The 21,072-nt window shown below is 53.2% G+C and overlaps 10 protein-coding genes across 10 annotated transcripts; 4 read left to right on the plus strand and 6 right to left on the minus strand.

Moving 5' to 3' along the window:
- Positions 1–112: 112 nt before the first annotated feature.
- M406DRAFT_336453 (RBP11-like subunits of RNA polymerase) lies at positions 113–1,287 on the plus strand (the record flags this gene model as incomplete). Its single annotated transcript, XM_040921153.1, has 4 exons — positions 113–129; positions 759–817; positions 903–1,013; positions 1,082–1,287. The coding sequence occupies 4 exons, from the start codon at positions 113–115 to the stop codon at positions 1,285–1,287; spliced, it is 393 nt and encodes a 130-aa protein (XP_040781852.1).
- Positions 1,280–1,699, minus strand: M406DRAFT_54097 (uncharacterized protein; the record flags this gene model as incomplete). Its single annotated transcript, XM_040924533.1, has 1 exon — positions 1,280–1,699. A coding segment is annotated over exon 1 (154 nt), but the record flags the coding sequence as incomplete, so codon positions are not given.
- A 175-nt stretch (positions 1,700–1,874) lies between these two features.
- M406DRAFT_336454 (putative small nuclear ribonucleoprotein) lies at positions 1,875–2,451 on the minus strand (the record flags this gene model as incomplete). Its single annotated transcript, XM_040921154.1, has 6 exons — positions 1,875–1,913; positions 1,977–2,040; positions 2,116–2,143; positions 2,215–2,253; positions 2,314–2,370; positions 2,427–2,451. 6 exons carry the CDS (start codon positions 2,449–2,451, stop codon positions 1,875–1,877), a joined length of 252 nt encoding a protein of 83 aa, XP_040781854.1.
- Positions 2,452–3,502: 1,051 nt separating this feature from the next.
- M406DRAFT_272201 (ribonuclease H-like protein) lies at positions 3,503–5,072 on the plus strand. The gene is made up of 2 exons (XM_040918140.1): positions 3,503–4,379; positions 4,485–5,072. The coding sequence occupies exons 1-2, from the start codon at positions 3,521–3,523 to the stop codon at positions 4,919–4,921; spliced, it is 1,296 nt and encodes a 431-aa protein (XP_040781855.1). The 5' UTR covers positions 3,503–3,520; the 3' UTR covers positions 4,922–5,072.
- Positions 5,073–5,169: 97 nt separating this feature from the next.
- On the minus strand, positions 5,170–6,716 carry M406DRAFT_244882 (WD40 repeat-like protein; the record flags this gene model as incomplete). Its single annotated transcript, XM_040916288.1, has 2 exons — positions 5,170–6,524; positions 6,632–6,716. The coding sequence occupies 2 exons, from the start codon at positions 6,714–6,716 to the stop codon at positions 5,170–5,172; spliced, it is 1,440 nt and encodes a 479-aa protein (XP_040781856.1).
- A 1,827-nt stretch (positions 6,717–8,543) lies between these two features.
- On the minus strand, positions 8,544–10,544 carry M406DRAFT_67256 (uncharacterized protein; the record flags this gene model as incomplete). Its single annotated transcript, XM_040925055.1, has 1 exon — positions 8,544–10,544. One exon carries the CDS (start codon positions 10,542–10,544, stop codon positions 8,544–8,546), a length of 2,001 nt encoding a protein of 666 aa, XP_040781857.1.
- Positions 10,545–11,184: 640 nt separating this feature from the next.
- On the plus strand, positions 11,185–12,837 carry M406DRAFT_245722 (uncharacterized protein; the record flags this gene model as incomplete). Its single annotated transcript, XM_040916349.1, has 3 exons — positions 11,185–11,231; positions 11,287–11,599; positions 11,671–12,837. The coding sequence occupies 3 exons, from the start codon at positions 11,185–11,187 to the stop codon at positions 12,835–12,837; spliced, it is 1,527 nt and encodes a 508-aa protein (XP_040781858.1).
- Positions 12,838–13,504: 667 nt separating this feature from the next.
- M406DRAFT_326313 (uncharacterized protein) lies at positions 13,505–16,720 on the minus strand (the record flags this gene model as incomplete). The annotated part of the gene is made up of 1 exon (XM_040920069.1): positions 13,505–16,720. One exon carries the CDS (start codon positions 16,718–16,720, stop codon positions 13,505–13,507), a length of 3,216 nt encoding a protein of 1,071 aa, XP_040781859.1.
- A 2,241-nt stretch (positions 16,721–18,961) lies between these two features.
- M406DRAFT_246505 (tryptophan synthase beta subunit-like PLP-dependent enzyme) lies at positions 18,962–20,135 on the plus strand (the record flags this gene model as incomplete). Its single annotated transcript, XM_040916408.1, has 2 exons — positions 18,962–19,047; positions 19,115–20,135. 2 exons carry the CDS (start codon positions 18,962–18,964, stop codon positions 20,133–20,135), a joined length of 1,107 nt encoding a protein of 368 aa, XP_040781860.1.
- An 80-nt stretch (positions 20,136–20,215) lies between these two features.
- On the minus strand, positions 20,216–21,008 carry M406DRAFT_248242 (uncharacterized protein; the record flags this gene model as incomplete). Its single annotated transcript, XM_040916518.1, has 2 exons — positions 20,216–20,842; positions 20,925–21,008. Coding segments are annotated over 2 exons (711 nt in total), but the record flags the coding sequence as incomplete, so codon positions are not given.
- Positions 21,009–21,072: the final 64 nt, after the last annotated feature.

Raw genomic sequence — 21,072 nt, forward strand, 5'->3', positions numbered from 1 at the left:
TCCGACACATAATCTAATTATATTCCTACCATCTCGTCCATATATTCCCTCATAGTTGCTGGTTTTTTGTTTTTTGTTTTTTTGCCTGGGACTCTGCTCTTCTTGTGTGAAGATGAACGCCCCTGACAGGTGAGTCTGAGTACTTTTTACTTCTTTCAAAGACATCCTGAGTTGATTATGGTGGGGGAGCATCATCTTGTTTCAAGTGGAAAATGAATGCATGGCTTCAAGTCAATCGGGCATGCTAGAGAGAAGGGAATGGACGTAAAATGTGCTTGGGTCGAGAGGCGGTCGAAGGGTCCCGCGACATGGGCTAGACAGGTCACAAGTCAGGATCGCGGTAGCCGTGGGTGGGCTCTTTGTGTGTGTGTGTGTGTGTGTGTGTGTGTGTGTGTCGCATGTTGCTTCCACTGCCCGAGCATTCATGTGGCAGCCGCGGGAGCACATGGCCTCCTTATCCCCAGTGGGATAGCAAGAGCTGCCTGCAAGGTGCAACTGCATAACGGGCCTCGTACAGCCGCTGCTGCGCTCATCAGAAATTCTCGTCCGCGCAACTTTGACTCTGCATCGTCTCCGACCGTTCTCTGCTTCACTGTATCAAATCAAACTTGTGTCAGCAAGGAACTCCCACAATCGTTGTCAAGATGAGGAACCCCAAACACGACAACGTCGCCGAGTGGTACCTCTTACCCCTCCGGCCGTTCACGCGCTTCACTCAGGTCCGATATAGGTACGGCTTTGCTGACCCTTACACACAGGTTTGAGCTCTTCTTGCTCAGTGATGGCGAGAAGAAGATTTCCGAGACGCCCTTCCCTCGTAAGCTTACTATCCGACGCGCCATGCAACGGTTCAGAACTACACTTCGAGAACGGCAGAGAGGGACTGACGATGTTGTGATCAGGCATGTCCAACTGCTCTGACTTCTTGATCAAGAAGGAGGACCACACCATCGGCAACCTCATGTCCGAGCACCTCAAGCAGCACCCCCACGTCCTGATGGCTGGATACAAGAGTAAGATTCATCCTGCTAGAATTTTGTCAGTACAGGAGGGCTCAGCAGCTGACAACGACACCGCCCAGTCGCTCACCCTAACGTGCCTGAGCTATTCATCCGTGTCCAGACTGACGGCACCATCACGCCCAAGGATGCCTTCGTCGAGGTCGCCCGCAACCTGATCGCCAAGTTCGCTCAGCTGGGCCGCGAGTTCACCCGCGAGTACGAGCTGCGTCGCATGGCCACCACAGGTCCCACCGACGGCGACGGCAATGCCAACGGCGGCTTTTAGGATGACTATTGTAGCATCTATGGCGTCAGCATCACCTGCTCCTGGGGTCTCTTGATTAGGAAGGGGGTCTTCATGGGAATGGGCCTTGGGCTCGCCTGGGTCGGTGGTTCGGTTTGCTTCCCGATGGTCAAAGCAGTGATCATCTGCTCGGTGTTTACGGCGTTGGTGGTCAGGCCATGGTTCATGAATGAAAAGTATCAATATCCCACGTGAGGATCTAAGTTATGCAAACGGCACACCTTTGAGAAGGTGAGAAAGCTCCTCAGTGTAACCAAGACTATAGAGGATGGATACACAGGCAGTCATAATGGGTCCAAAAACATCAACGATATGCTTGATTCCCAGCTGATGAAATCTGGCATATCTGAAGGGGCTATCTCGTAGCACAAGTTCTCCTATGATAGCTTCATAAAGGCCTTGTGCGTTCAGCGTGTGCTGCTGCATCTTCTGGCTTCTTATCATCGAGAAGTCCTCTGCCATCTAGCTCGAATCTCTTCCACGTAAACATCAGGCCTGCCGTATTCCCCAGATATTTGAGCCAATGCAATATATTGCTCAGGAGAATCTTCCCTTCACGATATCAGGATTCATGACGGCGCCACGGGTCCCTCGCCTCCCGGGATGAGCTAGAACAAGATCAGTCAGTAAGAAAGCAGGCCATGGTGCCTTGACGCCCGGAGTAGTCATACCATGCATATATTGTTGCCATTCAGCAAGATCTTGTTCAGCTTTGTTGCGTTTCCGGCATAGTCACTGGAACCAGAGCCAACAGTCAGCATTCTCACAACTCCTGTCAACACCAAGACTCTCTCTGCAGTGATGCCTTACAACTCAGTCACATCCTCTAGTACAATGTCTGTAGTGGCAGTCAGCTTCCGAACCCGAGGCGCCGTTCTTTCAGAAAGGAAGGAAGGCTGTGAGACTTACTGACGTAGTCGTCAAAGCCGAGCAGCGTGCCGCTGAACTCTGTTCATGCAAGGTTAACAGATGACTCCATGTCGGCAGAGAGAGAAGTAGGATACTCACCCCTGTCACCCTTCATGATCACCCATATCCTGGATCCGACGCACTTGTCGACAAGCTCTGTCAACCTTAGGTCAGTGCGAGGATTCTCCCTTAGAGGGGCATAGTTTTCTTACCGAGCGGCTGCACCTGAGACGCCATCTTCGTCAAATTTGTGATAGGTAACGGATGGAGTGGATAAAGGCGAAGGTGTTGCTTTCGAAATTCAAGGTCTTTCGTTGTGCTGGGCTTGGTGCGGCCCCCTCGTAGTTGATGTTTGAGTTATTGCAAACACGACTGTGAGGAATCGCTCTAGCGGGTTTATCGAGTTAACTGGGTGAGCTAAGGCACCCTGACAACACAAGGCTAACTAACCTCTAGCGCCAAGCAGCTCCACCAATCGCCCACCCCAAGCGCGTCCAACAGCAGCGCGTCTCTTGCGGCTCAACCACTGAACAAACGAACCCCTGCGTTTCTGCCTGCGGCCGTCCTCTCGCCCCCCTCCCCCCCCCACCATAATTCGAGCAGCCTGAACATCAATGCTGCGATTATTATGATCGCTGGGCAACATGGCGCTTCGGTCTTGTCGTCTGGTAGTGGCAGAACGCGTGTCATGATTCCCACGTATCGCCCACCGGGTCTCCTTGCTTTTCCTACCTCTCCTCGACGGGCCGTGATTCGGCGTCTCTTGTGCGTCCAACTATATCCATTCTACAAGTATAATACTCTTCATACAGGAGGCAAGACCATTGTGCTTCGCTAACGCTCCTTTGACCACGTAAACAGGCGTACAACTTCTAGAATGACCGGCTCTTCGAAACATCCTCCTAATTGGAGGCTCTGGCACCCGAACCAGGGAATTGTCTTCCAGCAGCCTTTGTATCCTACCCTCGATGCCTCGAGATTCTTCACGGAGGCCTCAGTTACGAGGGATGCAGATACAAGACCAGGCGAGTCTGCAGATGCGCCGCCTGTGCGAGTGCACGAATCGAAGGTCGGTGTAGAGACAACTATAATAGCGCGCAGACAAGGGTTACATAATGTGGTTCTCGAGCAGGAGACGGTTCTCCGCGAGGAAAAAGAGGAGGTCGTATCGGAGCAATCGGAGCGCGATGATCAATCAATACAAGTCCTAGCTCCAGCAGGAGCAGATCGGAATGAGACGGGAGACAATGCGCCGTCGACGACACCAACAGCACAGCCTGCACCCGGAGAGCGGCCACCAGAGAGCATGCCTACCCCATTTACACCTTTGGATTACAAAATGTCTGATGAGGTCTTCCAAGCTGCCAGGCAGGCGGCCGAGGGGACTGATGAGTCTTTCTGGTCGTACTCTTTCTACCGGGGTCCTAATCGGGAGGACGGTGTCAAGGGTAAAGTGCGCGTCCATTATTGCAAGAATGCTCATGTCGCCGAACGGGCGTTGCAGTATCTCGTGGGCGAGAAGTTCGTTGGCTTGGATCTAGAATGGGTCGCTCTCGCGAGCAAGTCTTCAGGCGCCCGGAGGAACGTCTCGTTGGTACAACTTGCAAGCCAGAGCCGGGTTGTTCTCCTGCATCTGGCTGTATACCCTGCAAAGGATGAGCTTGCCACGCCGACACTACGGAAGATCATCGAGGATCCTAACGTCACCAAACTTGGTGTCTGGATCAAGGGCGACTGCACGAGACTGAAGAAGTACCTCAGCATCAACGCTCGCGGCATATTCGAGCTGAGCCACTTGTTCAAGCAAGTCAAATATTCAACCAGCCGACCCGCGCTGGTCAACAAGAAGTTGGTCTCCCTCGCTACCCAGTGCAAGGAGGTCTTTGGCCTGCCCATGCGGAAGGACCAAAATGTCAGGACGAGCGACTGGTCGCAGCCTCTAGACATGGGACAGATCGGGTATTCGGCGTCTGATGCGTATGCGGCCATTCACTTGTTCGCGATGCTGAATCACCAGCGCGAGAAACTAGACCCAGTGCCTGCTCTTCCATTCCACTTAGAACTAGACAAACCGATTCCTCTTCCGCCTGGTGTGGAAATGTCAAGCTCGGAGGAGTCCGATCTCGACGAAGGAATCACGGATGAGGCGCTTCTTGAAGCAGAAGGTGAGAGCGATGCGCGGGGCGCATTGCGCTTGGAGCTCTTACAAGCAATTGAGGACATCCAAGGGACTGTCCAATGTCTGGACGAGGTCGAACCGGACCTCGGAGACTCGGTCACCAGCAACACAAACACCAAGAAGGCCGCTACGAAGAGCAGAGCCACAACAGCAACGAAAGCTATGCCAGCACCCGAGCTACCGAAAGACCCCAAAGTTGAGGCCGCAGAGATTTGTGTTGCAGAGCACAAAGAGGCTCGAGGCGGAAAGATCAGGGTTACCCCCGCCGCCTTGAAGGCCTATTTTATCTGGCATGCCAACAAGGGCTTGAATTGTGAAGACGTTGCGCGCATGCTCAGGGATCCTCCGTTGCAGACTTCAACTGTGGCTAGCTACATCTTGTCAAGTGTCCAGTCCGAGAAGCTACCATACGACAACGAGCGAATGAAGACTGAAGTGGCTGGCCATATGCACGACAGTGTGATCAGGAGCAGGTTCTTTGGCATATGGAAAGCGATCCATTACGGCGTTGCGTCCTCAAAGGAATGAAGCAGAGAAGCACAAGGTGATAAACAAGCACAAGACGTTCTGACGAGATAAAAAGACTCGTACTACGCGAGCATTTTGCATAGACGGGGTGCTGATGATTTCACGATACCATTGATAGGCAGTATGTATATTACAACACTCCATTTCCCTCCCAGATCGCACGTTCAGATATTATCTCTATTGGGGTATAATCTCTGCACATAGCTTCCAGACAACGCTGCCTTTTTCCCTTTCTTTCTGGTTCTGCCTCATGACGCAATAATGTCCCTTCCTCTGTTGATCTGCACTCTTTTGTCCTCGCCACCGCTCACGATGCCCCACGTCTGATCCCACACGACACTGAAGACCTTGCAGCCCTCTCCCGCCAGCGGCCGTTTCCTGCCTCCCTTGGTCTCTCGCTCAATCACGTACACGGCCTCGCTGACACCGCCGCCAGCGGCGCCATCCTCGTTCTTCGTGGCAGGCCTAACACTCCTCAAATCCCAAATGCGACAAGTCCCGTCGTGGGAGCCCGAGACGAGAGAGTGCTCGTTCTCTGGACACCTGGCCAGCGAGACAACCTTGTTCACGTGGCCTCGCAACGTCATAACCGATGTCCTGGCCTGGGACTCCCTCGGGTCTACGAGCACCACGTTCCTCGAGGACGTGCCGGCGGCCAGCAATGGGCTCCCGCTCGGGCCAGGCACGGCGCACAGCGACAGCAGCGCGCTGGACGCCGGTATCGTGTTTACCTTAACCATGGTCGTCAGGTCAATAGTGTGCAGGTCGTGATCCTGACCCGCGCTGTACGCGACAGTCAAGTCCCGCGGGTCGAACACAGCCGCCGTGGCCGGCGCCTTGTGGAACGCCGCGAGGTGCAGCGCTCCTCGCTGTGGTGCGGACACACTGCTCGCCAGCTTCCGCCGCTTGCTCGCATGTGTGCTGCCCGGCAGCAGCTCGACCGGCGCCTGGGGCGCGGAAGCCTTGGAGGTGGACCACAGGCCGATGGAACCGTCCGCGGACGCGGTCAGGATGCGCCGCGAGGTGCCGTCAACCTCGAGCGAGTCGATGGTCGACCTGTGCCCATAGAGCTCGAGGGTGGGCTTGAGCTCGCCGGAAGACTGGTCGCCGGCTTCGGTGTACTTCCATACCCTCACCGTGCGGTCGAGGCCTGCGGAGGCGATCTGGCTGTTGGAGAGGAACCGGGCTGCCTTGACGCTCGCGCTGTGCCCGCCGTGACTGCCCGCTGGCGAGGTGGCGATGACGTCTCCCGAGCCGTTCCATATTCTTAATAGGCCGTCGTACGAGGCGGACAGGATTCTGTCGTGGCCCGCCGTGAAGCTGTCGACGGACCACACACCCGCGGGCGAGGAGCTGGACAGGACGTCAACGGCACTGACCCAGTCGTCGTGCTCGAAGGAAGCCTCGTACTGCGGAGGGATCAAGCTGCGGACGTACTGGAGGGTGATGTTGGTCTCAAAGGACAGGCCTTCCCTCTCGAGGTACTCTTCGAGCGTGGAGGTCAGGAAGGTTCCGTTGATGAGGAAGTCGAAGGGAACGGGCTGGGGCGTGTCGAGCATGGATTCGGAGTTGAGGATGCGGGAGAGGCCGAGGCGTTTTATGTCTAATGTGCTATTGTCAATAAAGAAGCTTCCATATGCGCCAGGCACAATCATTCTTCCAACCAGAGAAAAGATGCGCATCAAGACAGAGCGAAGGGGAAAAGCATACCGGCTGGGACAAGCAGTTGTCTCCTGCTCTCAGGCAATTCGAAGCCATCTTCGGTCGTGGTGAATGTGACCTTAATCTGGGCCATTTCTGGCTCAAAGCTCGTCGCGCCCACCATATTTGAGTCCATTTTGTGCAGATGTGGTGGTGTTGTTGCAACAAAAATCGTCCCCGTTCTGCCGCAAGAGAAGTTTACAAGCCAATTCGGTACTATGGCACAGAAACTTTTTTTCGTACTGAGCCTTGCGGGACCCCGGGTAGCCTTGCCCCCACACTGCAATCCCTGCAACTCTTTTGGTGGGGGGTGCCTGCCTAGGCGCCACAGGGGCCTGAGACCACTGTAATGCCGTTCAAGTCAGTCGCCCCACTGTATTTTTGCACCTCCCGATTTCCCCACCCAAAACGCGTGAGAAAGATGGTCGCGTAAAAACCGTTTTTTTGACCCTCAACTTTTCGAACATTTCTCACCTCTCGTCAAGACCTTGAAGCCTTTCAGCACACCGAAACCGAGCATCGCGAATCGAATGATGGTGGTTACGCCTTTTCAGCACCAATGCCTGGCCCACGGCTGAGCGATGGAGACCGCTCCATCATCACAGGTCTTCTTGAAGGCGGATTCAGTGCTAAAGATATCGCCATCAGCGTCAATATCCATGAATCATATGCTCGAGCATTGAAAAGGCGCTGGAATATCACAGGAAGCATCGTCGTCAGCCAGGACCACACTGGCCGGACCAAGCTGATGCCATTCCACCTAGCAGTATGCCCAAATCTATGCTCTTCAGCCTTTTAGCAATGCTGATACTTCGAATAATAGGAACTGCTCGATCTTCTAGCTGGAAAGGGTGATATGTACCTCGATGAGATGCAGCTATAGCTGTTCGAACGATTCGACCTTGAGATCTCGAAAACCACGCTGAGCTGCCGCCTCCGCCTTGAGAATTGAACCAAGAAGAAGCAAGCCCTTATCGCTCTTGAGCGCAACGAAGCTCTTTGTGCCGACTATATCTGGACGATTAGAGAGTGGCAGCCAGACCAGTTCGTCTTCATCAACGAATCTGGCATTGATAAGAGAGGGACGAACCGACGAACTGCCCGGACACCTAGAGGATTGAAAGCTCGAAAGCGAGTGCCTGGCGGAGGAACTGATCGTGGCATGTGGTATCAGATATTGCCAGCGCTGTCTCTTGAAGGCATTGTAGCTCTGTCGGTATATGAGGGTGCCACTGATGCTGAGGGCTTCCTGCTATATATCCGAGAGCTGGTCCTGCCACGATGCACTCCTTTTCCTGGCTCTCGGAGCGTGCTGGTGATGGATAATGCGCCTTTCCACTATCACGATGGTCTCAAGCTGCTGTGCGAGGATGCTGGTATTGTTTTGAAATACCTCCCTCCATATAGCCCGCATCTCAACCCTATTGAGGCCTTTTTTGGCGAGCTCAAGGCATATATTCGACGGCATGCGGCGTACGTCCAGGATCAGTGGGAAAGCGAGGATGATTGGCGCCAGTTCTTGATTGAATCAGTATATACAATAGGCGAGAAGAGAGAGAATATCAGAGGGCATTTTCTAGCTGCTCAGGTGCCAGGGCTAGGAGAGAGGTAGTTGGTAGAGAAAGATAGTAAACAACAGTGCTGAAGCCAGGAGATGAGGTGTAACTGAGGATGCGTGGATGCTCGGTCTAGAGGGAAGCTTAAAAGTAGAAAAACGAAAACTATTGCTATACAAATTACACTGAAATCGCTTGTATCCTTGTTTCCTGCTATACATAGATTTTACAGACCCTTGGTTTCCTTTTATCTTGTATCTATTGCCACCTTTCCTACTACCTCTCTCGTCAATCTACTTCAACTATCGCCATCAATGCCGAGGTGGCAATGGCATCTGAGTATCGCGAAGCAACGAATCCTCCTGCTATCCAGATAGTTGATGCCATCCAGGCGAAGCTGCTGATGCTGTTGTTGCTTGCGAAGGCGGCACAGGCTGTTGATCAGGCTGTTGCGAGACAGGAGGAGTTACAGGCTGTTGACCAGCTAAGTTGATGCTATTTCCACCTTTCTCGACGAGGAATTCCTTCAGGAACTGATGCATCAAGCTGATAGTGCGTGCTTCGATGCTATGTGTATCATACCAGCTATACGGCACGTTGCTGAGCTTGCTGAGGGCAATATTCTCGAGAGCTAGCTTCTCTTCCATACGACGAACAGCCTCAGCCTCCATCAGATCTCGAGCTTTCCGCCGCCGAAGCACTTTGAAGAACTCATCCATAAAGCCATCTACATCAAGCCCTTCTGGCATAACAGGGCTCGAAGAGAGGATCACAACTGGCTGCTGTGGTGGCGTGGTTGGCGCCTGAGAAGGCGCATATCTCGAGGGGGGCAACCCCCCAGACATCTGGTGGAATGCGTATACGGAGGAAGGCATCGTCGGAGGGGCTGATGATGGCAGGAATGAGGGCGTCGTCGACTCAGGTCTGTTGAGCTGCCCCTGAAGCAACTGTGCCAGCATCGCAGGATCTCCTCCTCCGTTGATATTGATGATGTTGCCGCCAACAGAGCTGCTGCTTTTCCCAGCGCATGCCTTCCCTTTCCTGCCAAGGAGGTTATCCCATATGGCTAATGCTGGCGCTGCTTCAGTTGTTGAGCTGGATGCGAAGCTATCTCCAGTGCTCGAGGTTGCCTGTGCATTGCTGAGAGCACGACCGAGGACCTGGCAATATATGGTATGTGGAATATGGTCAATATCAGCCTTTTCAGCCTTGTTTGCGATCTTCTCTGCCCATTGCATCAGATCTTGCTGGTTAAGCTTTAGATGATGCCCATCAGGCTCAACCCAGCAGTGTACAGCAAACTTTGTACTGTTTCTGTTGTTGGTACAGCGCATAGGATCACAGCATTGCCAATGGATATTGAGCTGTCTGTGAAGAGCATTGATCTGCTCATGCATACTCGAGGCTTTTGAGCGCGAGCGAGCAGTTCCTGGCGTCTGGAGCGCTCGTGTTGCTGTGCTGGCAGGCGTGAAGAGATCGTTGAACTCGCTGGCCTCTGCTTCGATAGCAGTCTGGGTATCTGCTGCCAGCTGGCTAGCTACAGCTGGAGGGATTCCTCGCGATACAGCATGAGGAACATATCTGCTGCTGCTAATCTCGAGATTGAAGGTATATGTGATGCTGAGCCAATGGGGATTCTTTCTATCGAGCAGAATATTGCTGATTTGGTGCGCAGCATCGTGGAAATCGTCGCTCATCACCTCGTCGCAATAGATCTTCTCGCCTTTATGAACAGCATTGCCTTTGCCCACGATAATCCTTGCAAAGCTGTATTGAGCACGAACAGTTCGTCCTTCTGTTACTCGAGCAATACGTGTGGTTTGATCGTTCAGCCAGGCAATCAGAGCATTCTTGATAACGATGTCGAGGAAGCAAGGCATGCCAGCAAGCTTTTTCGTGAGCATTCCTGGCGGTGCGATCCCTCGAAACTGTGAGCCTCGATGAGCAGGGTAATGCCACTTGATGCGGATCTCTGCTGGAGTAACAATTTCGACAAGATCAAGGTCTTCAGGCTGCTCAGCGTCGTCGCCCTCATCCTCGCTCTCTATCACGATAGAACTGGCAGGCACTCGTGCTTTGGCAGCGGCTTTCTCAGCAGCAGCGCGCTCAGAGGCAGCTTTTCTGGCCTCTCGAGCTGCTATCCGCTCCTCCTCTCGAGCTCTTTTCTTCTCAGCGATAGCCGCTCTTTCAGCCGCTCTTCGTTGGATCGCTGCCTTCTCAGCAGCTGCTTTAGCATCCAGCCTTGCCTGAGCACTTTTGGACAACATCCCAGGCTTAGCACTAGATCTTTTCCGTACGTCTTGTACAGCTGTACGCTTCGCAGCTGGAGCTTTCGGAGGGGTCTTAGCCTTGCGTTTAGCAGGCATTTTGGCAGGCCTCAATGGTGCTGGCTCGAATTGCAGGCGTGCCTTAGGGTTCGACCGAAGCCGGCGAGGGGATGCCTCGCGCTCTTGGGATGCTCTTCGGAGGGCAGGCTGTGGCTTGGGCAGATGGTCTTCTAGAGGAAATGCATATCAGATATCAAACTAGCTATTTCCTGCTCATACACCTCGTCGTCGACTGCTATACAGCTATAGCTATTGCTCCGGAATGCGTGGGACTTACCAGTGCTAAGGGCAAGCAACGCTTGAGCGCCGGCAGCACTGTCAGATGCTGGAAATGATGGATTTGGTGGTATATCCATATAGTGCAACACGTATACGATCGAAAACACAAGGTTGGGAATAGCTTCAAGCGGTGAGGGGTGGCCAAAGCAGCGAAATGTTCGAAAAGTTGAGGGTCAAAAAAACGGTTTTTACGCGACCATCTTTCTCACGCGTTTTGGGTGGGGAAATCGGGAGGTGCAAAAATACAGTGGGGCGACTGACTTGAACGGCACGGAAAGTAGCCCATTTAAATCTATACGCGTCCAGGATTCTCCACGACGCGTCAAGCGACATCAAACCAAGCTTGAGAACCAGATAATATTCACCCCTCAAGCTTCAATCTGGAACAACACAAGTGAAGATGGTCAACCTTGACGAGATAGAAGCAATGCTTCTCCAAAAGCCCTCGTATGTCCAAAATTATCACTCTCCTTGTGCTTTTGTTAACTAGATCTTTACTTAGCGGGGATGCGCCCGAGGAGTCTCTCGAGCGACTACAGTCAAAGTACAAGTCTCTTGATACCTTCAAGCTGGAGAAGGGGCGGAGCTACCAGCAACAGTATGCAGATACATACTTTCTACGACTCACGCAGATCAAGCCAGCAGTTGAGGAGGTGGCCGAGGCTGCATGGGAGGGCACTGTCATCGGAGGCGAGACGGCAAAGAAAGTCAGTCGAGTGCTGGACGTGAGGCAGGGTGAACTGTGCTGGGTCGCCGGCACGGTCTATGTGGACATGCCCATGAAGCCAAACATTCTAGACGACGTCTCCAAAGATGTGGGTCACACCCTTGCGCTCCGAGAGCTAGGAACCATTGCGATATACATCTGAGCTGACGCGACCGACAGCGCTGGATCTCTGCGCCGAGTTCCGTAGTGAAGTACTTCTCCGATGACGGGCGTGACGCCGTTATGCTTGAAGACGACTCGGGTCGGCTCCGGCTGACTGGCGATTTTCTCAAGTCTCACGTGCTGGTGACAGGCTGTATCGTTGCCGTCATGGGAACCGAGAACGAAAGTGGAGATTTCGAGGTCATCGATGTCAAGTTCGCCGACTTGCCTCCTCAGCCGGACCGATGGGCCGTCACAAACCCGACCGGCACCAATGGCTCGGCAAAGGGCAAGACAGCTACGAAGGGAGGGGATGTTGACATGACAGATGCCCCTTCAACAGGGACAGGCGGCAAGATTGCCATTGTCTCGGGCCTCAACTTCTCTGGCGACGACACATCATACACTATGGAGCTGAACCTGCTGCTGGAATATCTACTTGGGGATGCTCTAGATCCCAGCGCCCAGGCAGAACTCTCCAAGATCAGCAGGCTCATCATCGCCGGCAACTCTATAATTGCTGCCAACTCGCACGCTGATGTCTCTGCTACTGCAGACAAGGTAGCTACGTCAAAAAAGTACGGCTACGACTCAAGTGCATACAACGCACTCCCCTCGCAGATATTCGACGACTTTCTCTCCGAGCTCCTCCCCAGCCTACCCGTCACTCTCCTACCAGGCGAGCATGATCCAGCCAACGCAAGTTACCCCCAGCAACCCGTTCATATGGCTGTGTTTCCAAAGTCACGAGCCTTTGCTGCGGTGCCGGATTCTGATGAGAAGGGCTGGCTCGACGCTGTGACCAACCCGTGGGAAGGCGAGGTGGATGGCTGGCGACTGCTCGGGACGGGAGGTCAGAACGTGGACGATGTCTTCAAGTATGTGGACAGCGAGGATCGACTGGGCATGATGGAAGCGATGTGCCGGTGGCGATGCAGTGCGCCAACTGCACCAGACACATTATGGAGTTATCCTTTTCAGGATGACGACCCTTTTGTCATGAAAGAGTGCCCTCATGTCTACTTCGTTGGCTGTCAGCCCGAATTTGGGTCCAGGGTCATATCAGGACCCGATGGTCAGATGGTTCGACTGATTGCGGTGCCATCCTTCTCGGCGTCCAAGGAGATTGTTCTCCTCGACTCAGAAACATTGGACGTAACACGAGTAAAGATTTCGGCCTCATGAAGAGGGCATCACTGTCAGGGAGATCTCGAGAGCGCATTGCATGAGATGGTCATAAACTTTGGTAGTACTCTTCAGAGATATGATGCCACGCAATGGGAAATACGGACAATCTGAGGTACGACTCTTTTCTCATATTCATCACTGCCGCCACAAAAAGGCAACCTACCGTCCAGTACAGGACAGCATACCACTTTTTAATGCAATATTTGCGCAAAAGCCATCTTTGCTAAAAACACACCTACTTACTGTCCATTTTGAAGGCGTTCCTCTTCGTTTCACATCTGATCCAATATTGGTATTGCCTGTAACTGAGCGCTCGGGTATCTCTTGTTCGACGTCTCAGACGACAAGCAGTTTCTCTCAGATACTAAACCTCACTAGGTCCAAAGCAACGTTTTGCCAGCATGCAAATTTCGGGAAGTTTTGCGTAAGAGTAAAAATATTGACGAATTGGTTGGTGGGCGAGGGGTTTGCTTGAATGCCACCTAGTTAATGCCTTTTAATCAAGGCTGAAGAAATCAAGTGCAAATATCCTACATGAAACCACCCCCGAAAATGAACCCCACCAACACGCGTAAGACCGCCTCGATTTCGATCGTCCATTGTCGATTTGCCACGAAGCCGTGTCTCGCTCCCCGACCTTCCCTCCCCAGTCCACCGAATCACCTCACTTGCCATAGTCACTGTCGCCCTCGTTGTCGGCGCCGCACATTCCAGCCAAAGACGTCTTGCGAGGTCTGACACCAGCATCAAACTCCTCGAACCAACCACGATGCACAACCCAGGCAGCTCCCTTGTTGACGGCGTGCTCCAGACGCCAGGGCAGCCTGTCCAGCTGCCGGTTGACTTCAGCCTCGGCCTTCTCACGCAGCTCCTGCTCGGCGCGGCGACGACGTTCCTGAGGGCTTAGCGTCTTCTGCGTCACCTCGTCCTGACGGCACATCTGATTGAAGACGTCCTGGTCGTCAATGTCGGGGCGCTTGTCAATAATCGTGCGAAGACTCTTGGTGGCCTCTGCGTTGGTCTGTAGGAGGAAGACGTTGATTTGGACATACTTTGTATTCACGCGCTTCAGCACGCCCAGGGCGCTGTATCTCGAGGAGAAAGACTCGACTTCGGCCACTTCGTCTTCGATCTTGCGGGGCGAGACGTCGATCGTGAGCTTGTGCAGGCTGACGCCGGACCAGATCACCTCGCAGATGGCCCTGTTCATGTCGAGGGCGTACAGCCCACCCATCCGGTTGCCCTCGAGAACCAGCTGCAAGCACTGCAAGTCGGTGAAGTGCTTGTCCAGATTCAAGGTCGGCTGGTAGTGCTGGTGGTCTGCAAATTTGACCCTCTTGCCATTGTCGCGAAGGATGTACCGGTAGGTGTTCCAGCCGTACAAGAGCTTGACTGCCTCTTGATAGATCTGACGGTTAGCCTGCAGGATCTTCGGATAGATGTTCAGCTTCAGTGGCTGAAGCGGGAAGACCTGCGACCAGCCTGACTTGACTCTGATGGGCCCGTCCGCAACCAGAAGCTCGCGATAGATGCGCTCTCGCACCTCGAGGGGCACAATGATATACCGCTGCGACTGGTCGACGCCAGTCCAATCCTTGCGCTCGGCCTTTCCACAGAAAAAGTTCTTGTCGGCGATGGGAATCGAGGGGTCGCCAGGTTGCGCAAAGAAGCGCATAGCCTTGGATGGAATGCGCAGATTGACAATCTTGGTAGGCTTGGGGCTGTGGGCCTTGTTGGGGCGCTTGGAGCCTTTGATCGAGGACTTCACAGAGGAACCTGCCCGAGGAGTGACGTCGTATGTGCCGTTGTCATCTGTCGCAACCCAGTCCATCATATCGGCAACGCTGGTGTTCAGCTGCTCGCCATCCGACGAAGTATCCATACCAAGGATCTCCTCGTTGTAATTCTGGTTGCTACGCTTGCGCAGCCGCTCCTGATACGTACTGGCCGGGCTCTGGTTCTCCTCAGCAACCCCTCCTCCCTTGCGGAACTCGATAGTCTGCATCATCACATCCACATCGGCGTTCCCCAGGATCTTCATCTCGTCGGCGTCTTTCTGTGCGGCTCCCAATGGGGCTGAGACATCCTTGACGCGCTCATCAATCTTCTTTGCCTCGTTCTGTTGGTCAACCTTTATGGTGGTGCTGAGCAGAGCACTGACGCCCTGTCGAACAACGTGAACGCCATCAGTGCAGTTGGTGGCACCGCTGTCGGGGGCGCTGCCCTGGGTCTGATCAGCTTCATTGCTTGCATTCGAAGCACCGGTGGTATGGCTGTCGTTCTTTCCGTTGTTCTTGCCTGTCATCTGCATGGTTTGAGTCCTCTTCCGCTTTCTGGCGGTCTTGATGTAGGTCATGAAATCGATATCGGATGAGGAAGAAGAGTCATCGTCGTCATCGCCGTTTTTCTTCTCATCTGTCTCGTCTCTACAGGCTCCAAAACGGCGCTTCAGGGGTGGTCTGCCCTTGACGTCGGTGTTCGCCCGAGACTTGTCCGATGTATCAATACGAGACACGGCCGGCATACCGTCAGAGGCAGTAGTAGATGGGCGTTGGGTTGAGACGTTATCATTACGAGCAGTCGCACCGCCGTTGTTGCTGTCCCTTGTTAAGACATTGGTCGAGCCACCGCTGTCCGTTCCAGGGAGGGTCAAGTCGTCATCACGACGAACAATGCCAAAGCCACCACGACCAGGCCGGGGAGGAGGTGCGAGGATCCGAGCAGCACGACTACGGGCGTCCATAGAGACGAAGTAAAGCTCAAAATCATCATCCGTGGCTTGGTAGGAGGAGTAAAAAGGGGGTCGAGTAGGAGGAGGCGGCAAGCTGCTGACATCGACGGCACGCATGTCGTCTTGGAGCTGAGCCATGTCTTCCTGAGAGAGTCGGGATCCCGCATGAACTCGAGGTCCAGGTGGACGTCGGTCGACATGAATCTGCTGAGTCTCGGCCATACGCGTCGGGTGCTGCTGCAATGGGCCGGTTGTATTGTCGCGACGTGTCTGTGCTGGAGTAGGCTGGGTATGAGCAGGCTGTGTCTGAGCCTGAATATGGTGGATCTGGGCGGGTTGACCCTCAGATCCCTTGGTCTGAGCGGCCACACTCTGAGAAGAGCTGGTGCCTCCTGTAGGCATGCGATTGTGGTGAGCAAACACCTGAGAGGGTCGAGGTCGCCGGGCTCGAGCCTGGCTGGGACGACGCCCAAACTCGGGAGTCGGACTGCGGTCAGCATCTGCTGCGGGTGCGAGAGACCGCGCAACAGATCCCTGGGAGGCCTGGGGCTGGGCCATTTGGCCCAGAGTGGATGGACGTTGGGACATTTGAGCCTGGTTGGGTTGATGCTCAGGCTCACGAGTCTGAAGGGATGCAGTCTGAGGCGGGTGTACCTCTGCTGTAGGCCCGAGAAACCGCTCAAGGTATGTCAGGGGTCGAGACTGTGAAAAGTAGTAAGGGGGAAAGGGCTGGTAAGCAGGCGTGGCCAGCAGCGAGAGGCGAGGTTGAGTGCTCATGCCGAAAGAGGCTGGAGCTGCCTGGGCGGCTTTCTCGCCGTCATCATCGTCGCTGCTCGGCTCGAAGCCCCTGCTGGGCTTCGAGGGGCTGGCCTCCCACTCTGGGACGACAAGGTTGTCGTTGTGCTCGTTGGCGCTTGAGGGCATGCTGGAAATGTTTTGAGGCTGGACGCCCTCGTCTTCTCCCTCGTCTTCTTTCTCGTCGCCGCTGTCGACCGAGACGTCGTCGTACTCGTCGTCGACGGGGGGGTTGTCCAGCGAGAAGGGCGCAAAACGGACCGTGAGGGTTCCCTCTCTGGCCCTGGCTTGAGCAGCCCTGCTGGTGGCCGGGTCGATTGGCACAATCCGGGAAAAGGAGACATTGGTGACCATCTTGGACGAACTTGTGGCTTGGCGGGGTTTCGAGGTCCTCGAAGAGCCTGTATTGCATGCAGAAGAAAGGGACGAGGAAGGGTGATTCCTTCCAGATCTGCGGGGTGGCATTTGGTAAAGATTGGGAGGGGGGGGGCTCCTAACAGCAAAGGTTTTGGAGGGGAAAATCCTTTTTGTGGCCTTTCGCTTAGTCGTGGATGTGCTTGATCGTGATGTGCTTAGTCGACAAGAGGAGCTCTGGCAGGTATCGACATGTTCAGCTGGTTGCTGCGGAACTGTAATGATGCTGGGGTGAGGTTAGTGACGAGAATGGTTCAATAGTGGTTAACTGATCATTGCCCAAGTTTGATGCAGTCAATCACTTACCAAAACTCAAGAAGTGATTTCCTATCAAGACTTGCTACAACACTTCTTCTGAAACAAAAATGGAAGAAGCCTGATTATGAGGCCCTTGTGGTGCATGAAGAACCTCGAGAGGTCGAGTATTGCAACAGAATCCAGGATTCGATGGGCATAGAGGTCAGCCAAGTCTGTGACCGGAAAGTTCCCAAGTATGGATGTTTCAGCAGCACGAATAGCCATAAAATGTTCAGAGGTATATAATACATGTTCTTGAACAGAAGCATGCAAAAAGCTTAGGCGTGTGAAATTCACAGTAAAAGAAGTTGAGTCTACCCAGTGAAGAGTGCCAGTGAAAGTCCAAAATTTTAGGTGAGAGTTTACCTGGAAACACCTAGTAGAGTGAATAATAAAGTTGTTATCTTGTGGTTCAAAATGTTTCGCGAAAGTTGGTGAATGCCTTTCACTCCTGATACAGTCATCCTCTCAATATTGATGTTATGCTGACAAGGAAGAATCATGTAGAGGCAATGGAAGTGTATTAATTAGAGCATAGGGGATCTCCCAAAAACATGTTGTGGAAAAGGGTTTCTTACTGCATTGGTTTCTGATGATCAGGCAAGTGACATAAGTTTGACAATGAGCAGACTAGCAATCCAAGACAGAAACCATGTTTCTGCTAGAGGTGACAATTTCATGGCTCTCATGTTCATCAATATACTAAAGGCGAAATGAAAAAGATCACAGCAAATGATAAACAACAAAAAGTCTGCAAGAAGTTGTTACCTGTCAGCTACATATTCATAGACATAAGCTAGGGAGAACATCGGACCATGAAGTTGACAAGTGCTCAGTTTTTCAATCTAATCATTGTTATGTTACAATCCAACATTCTCACCTTGTCTTCCTGCGTGTGATCTCATAGTCATGAGAACTACAAAGAATTATAAGGGTACATGATGTTAACTGCATCATTATTTGCTGCAAGGCTTCCGAAATTTGTTCTGATCAGTGCTTAATATTCTAGTTGAAACTATAGGAAATATTTTAAAATGCTATGTGTTCGCCGCCCAGTTGCAATAAGCATAATCAGCAGACTTTTCAGAATGCAATTAGAGGACACAATTCAAAGCTCTCAACAGATTTTTTGAAGACATTATTTTCTCGTACATGATTCCCCCTTCTTCCCTTCGACAGCATTCTGCTCATTGTCTCTACCATCTCATGTCTTAGTCTTTTAACGAATGTTCCTAGGAGCCCAGTGCATTGACTTGATGTCATTTGTAACTTTTTTTTTTGGTCAGGGAGAGAGACTACTAGATATAGCATCAGATCTATCCCAATTTCACACAATTGATTAAAGATCAAAAACATTTTGTCCCTAATTCTACAATGTAGTAATTGGTTTCCAAGTGGAGCGATCTCGGAGCGGGTACCAACCTGCTGTGGGCTCAGTCAGTGCTTCTGTTTTGGGGCCAGTGACAACGATGCGCACCGCTCAAATGCGCACCCGCCAAGCCTCATCCTTTAACTTACACTCGAACTTGCGAGTTGAACTCAGCACGCATATTGGCAGAACGTGATTGAAGACTTGGGTTTTTATTTATTTATTTTACCTATATATTTGGACATCGTCCAGTCGCCCAGTGTCTCACGCCTCGTCTTCGTTCCAGAGTCTGGCTCTTCAGAAAATTTGCTAGACAGACAATAGAACAGAGGAAAGAGAAAGGCAAAAGAAGGACAAAAAGAAGGACCAAAAAGAATCCTCACCACAAAATCTCACCAGTATTCTCCGACGGGAACATAGGAGAGGCCAAGGAAGCAAGAACCCTTTTTTCTTTTTTCTTTTTAGAAGCCTGCCCAGATATTGTACAGGCTCACTTGGGCTCGTCACTCACAAGTATGGGATCTGCACCGAAAAGACCGCCCAAGCCGTGGATCGAGACGCCATGCATCTTCTCGGCGCCCCTGTCGAGGGCAGCAGGATGGTAAATATAACCCAAAACCACACTGCATGCTCAGTGCCTGAATTAAGCTGACGAGGAAGGGGCCCAGCAACATTTATCTCAAGCTCGAGAATCTCCAGCCCTCAGGCTCCTTCAAGTCCCGCGGTATAGGCAACCTCATGTTCCGAGCCGTCAAGTCCACCACATCCTCCTCCTCTTCCTCCTTACAGGATGATGATGATGATGACGACAACGCAATCCACTTCTACTCCTCCTCGGGCGGCAACGCAGGCCTGGCGTGCATCACAGCCGCCAACACGCTCGGCCGCCCGGCCACCGTCGTCGTGCCTCTGACCACGCTCCCGCACATGATCACCAAGCTGCGCGACCTGGGCGCCGACGTCGTGCAGACGGGGGCGACCTGGGCCGCGGCCGACAGGCACCTGCGCGAGGTCGTCATCCCCGCGTTCGAGAGAGACCACCCTGGGGCGAGGGCGGTGTATGTTCCGCCGTTTGACCACCAGGATATCTGGGACGGGGTGGAGACCATGGTGGACGAGCTGCGGGTACAGATAATAGGCGAGGGGGAGGAGGGCTTGGGCAGGACGACGATCGATGGCATCGTCTGCAATGTCGGCGGAGGCGGGCTGCTGTGCGGGACGATGCAGGGCGTGCGGAAGCTGGCCGAATTGGGGCAGGGCACGCCCAAGGTGCTTGCTGTCGAGACGCACGGCGGGGACAGCCTCCACGCGAGCGTCAAGGCGGGCCAGCTGGTGACGCTTCCGGGGATCACGACGATTGCCACGTCGCTGGGAGCCACGAGGGTTGCAGAAGAGGCATTTGCTTGGACGAAGCGGGCGGGAGATGATCTCATTAGTGCGGTGGTGACGGACAAGGCGTCTGTGGAGGCCATGGCGAGATTTCTTGATGATGCGCGCATCTTGGTGGAGAGTGCATGTGGTGCGACCATCGCGACTGTGTATAATGGAGATCTGAGGAGATATCTCGGCAAGGAACTGTTGGATGATGAGTGGGCTGCGAAGAATGTGGTTGTGATTGTCTGTGGTGGCTCCAACATCAGTCTGGAGATGCTTGAGAAGTACAAGGCGCAGTTTGGTGTCGAAGCATGATACCGTAGGAATAATCACACTTCAAAGAAGGACTTGAAGACAATACGTCCCCTGGTGGCTGTGCTGACATTTGACACGATTCAATCCACCGGTCTGCTATACGCCAGCACCTTGTATCCCTCAATCGCCCTCGCGATGCCGTCAAAATTCTTCAGCACCATCTTGACTTCCCCGAAATAATTAACCTCGCCCTCCTGCTCAAATCCCAGACGCCTAAAGAGCGCGATGCTCCCCTCATTTGTTGCCTTGATTTTTGCCATGAGCAATTTGAGCCTCATCGGCCTCGACTCGCCCTCTCCCATGGCTTCCCTATACTCTCCCAGAATCTCATCCAGGTTCGTCCAGATGTAGTGAAGCAACGCAGATACGGCCGCCTTTCCCAGGCCTTTGCCTCTGTCGCCTTGGCCAGCGATCATGATATCCACCTCACCGATGCAGGAGGTGGTCCCAGCGGCCTGGCTTGCTATTGCTGCTTCTCCTTCGTCCTCCTCGTCGTCTGGGTACAGAAAGAAGTTGATATCACCTAGCATCTTGTCCGAGCTATCGAAATCACCAGTATTGACAGACGCAAGAGGCTCAGGCCCGTCAGCAACGAGGGGCTGGCAGAGGATGAAGGTGAGCTTGTCATGCGAGGCGCGCCATGACTCTTGGTTCTCATACTCCTCCTCGAGAGTCAGCGGCTCGGAGGCGGTGGCTTCTTGAATGTCCTTGGGAGAGGTCAGACTCAGTCTCTTCTCTCGCGGTGATGATGATGTCGTGAAGTGATTTTGTTTCGAGGGCTAAACTCACTGGGTCACTCATCCACTCGTGGTAACGCGGGACGTGGCGACGGTCGTAGGGCACCAGGAGCACCGCTGGGGTTGTTAATGCTGTGTGTGGGGCAGAGACTCAAGTCAATATATCGCCAGAATTCAGAAGAATGGAAAAAAGAAAGAGA

Source organism: Cryphonectria parasitica (assembly GCF_011745365.1).
Source record: "Cryphonectria parasitica EP155 unplaced genomic scaffold M406scaffold_1, whole genome shotgun sequence".
NCBI classification, from domain to species: domain Eukaryota; kingdom Fungi; phylum Ascomycota; class Sordariomycetes; order Diaporthales; family Cryphonectriaceae; genus Cryphonectria; species Cryphonectria parasitica.

Coding starts and splice junctions, on each gene's coding strand:
- M406DRAFT_272201 (XM_040918140.1), top strand. CDS start 3,521: ATGCCTACCCCATTTACACCTTTGGATTACAAAATGTCTGATGAGGTC. Junction 4,380..4,484: donor GGCGCTTCTTGAAGCAGAAG/GTGAGAGCGATG, acceptor CGGACCTCGGAG/ACTCGGTCACCAGCAACACA.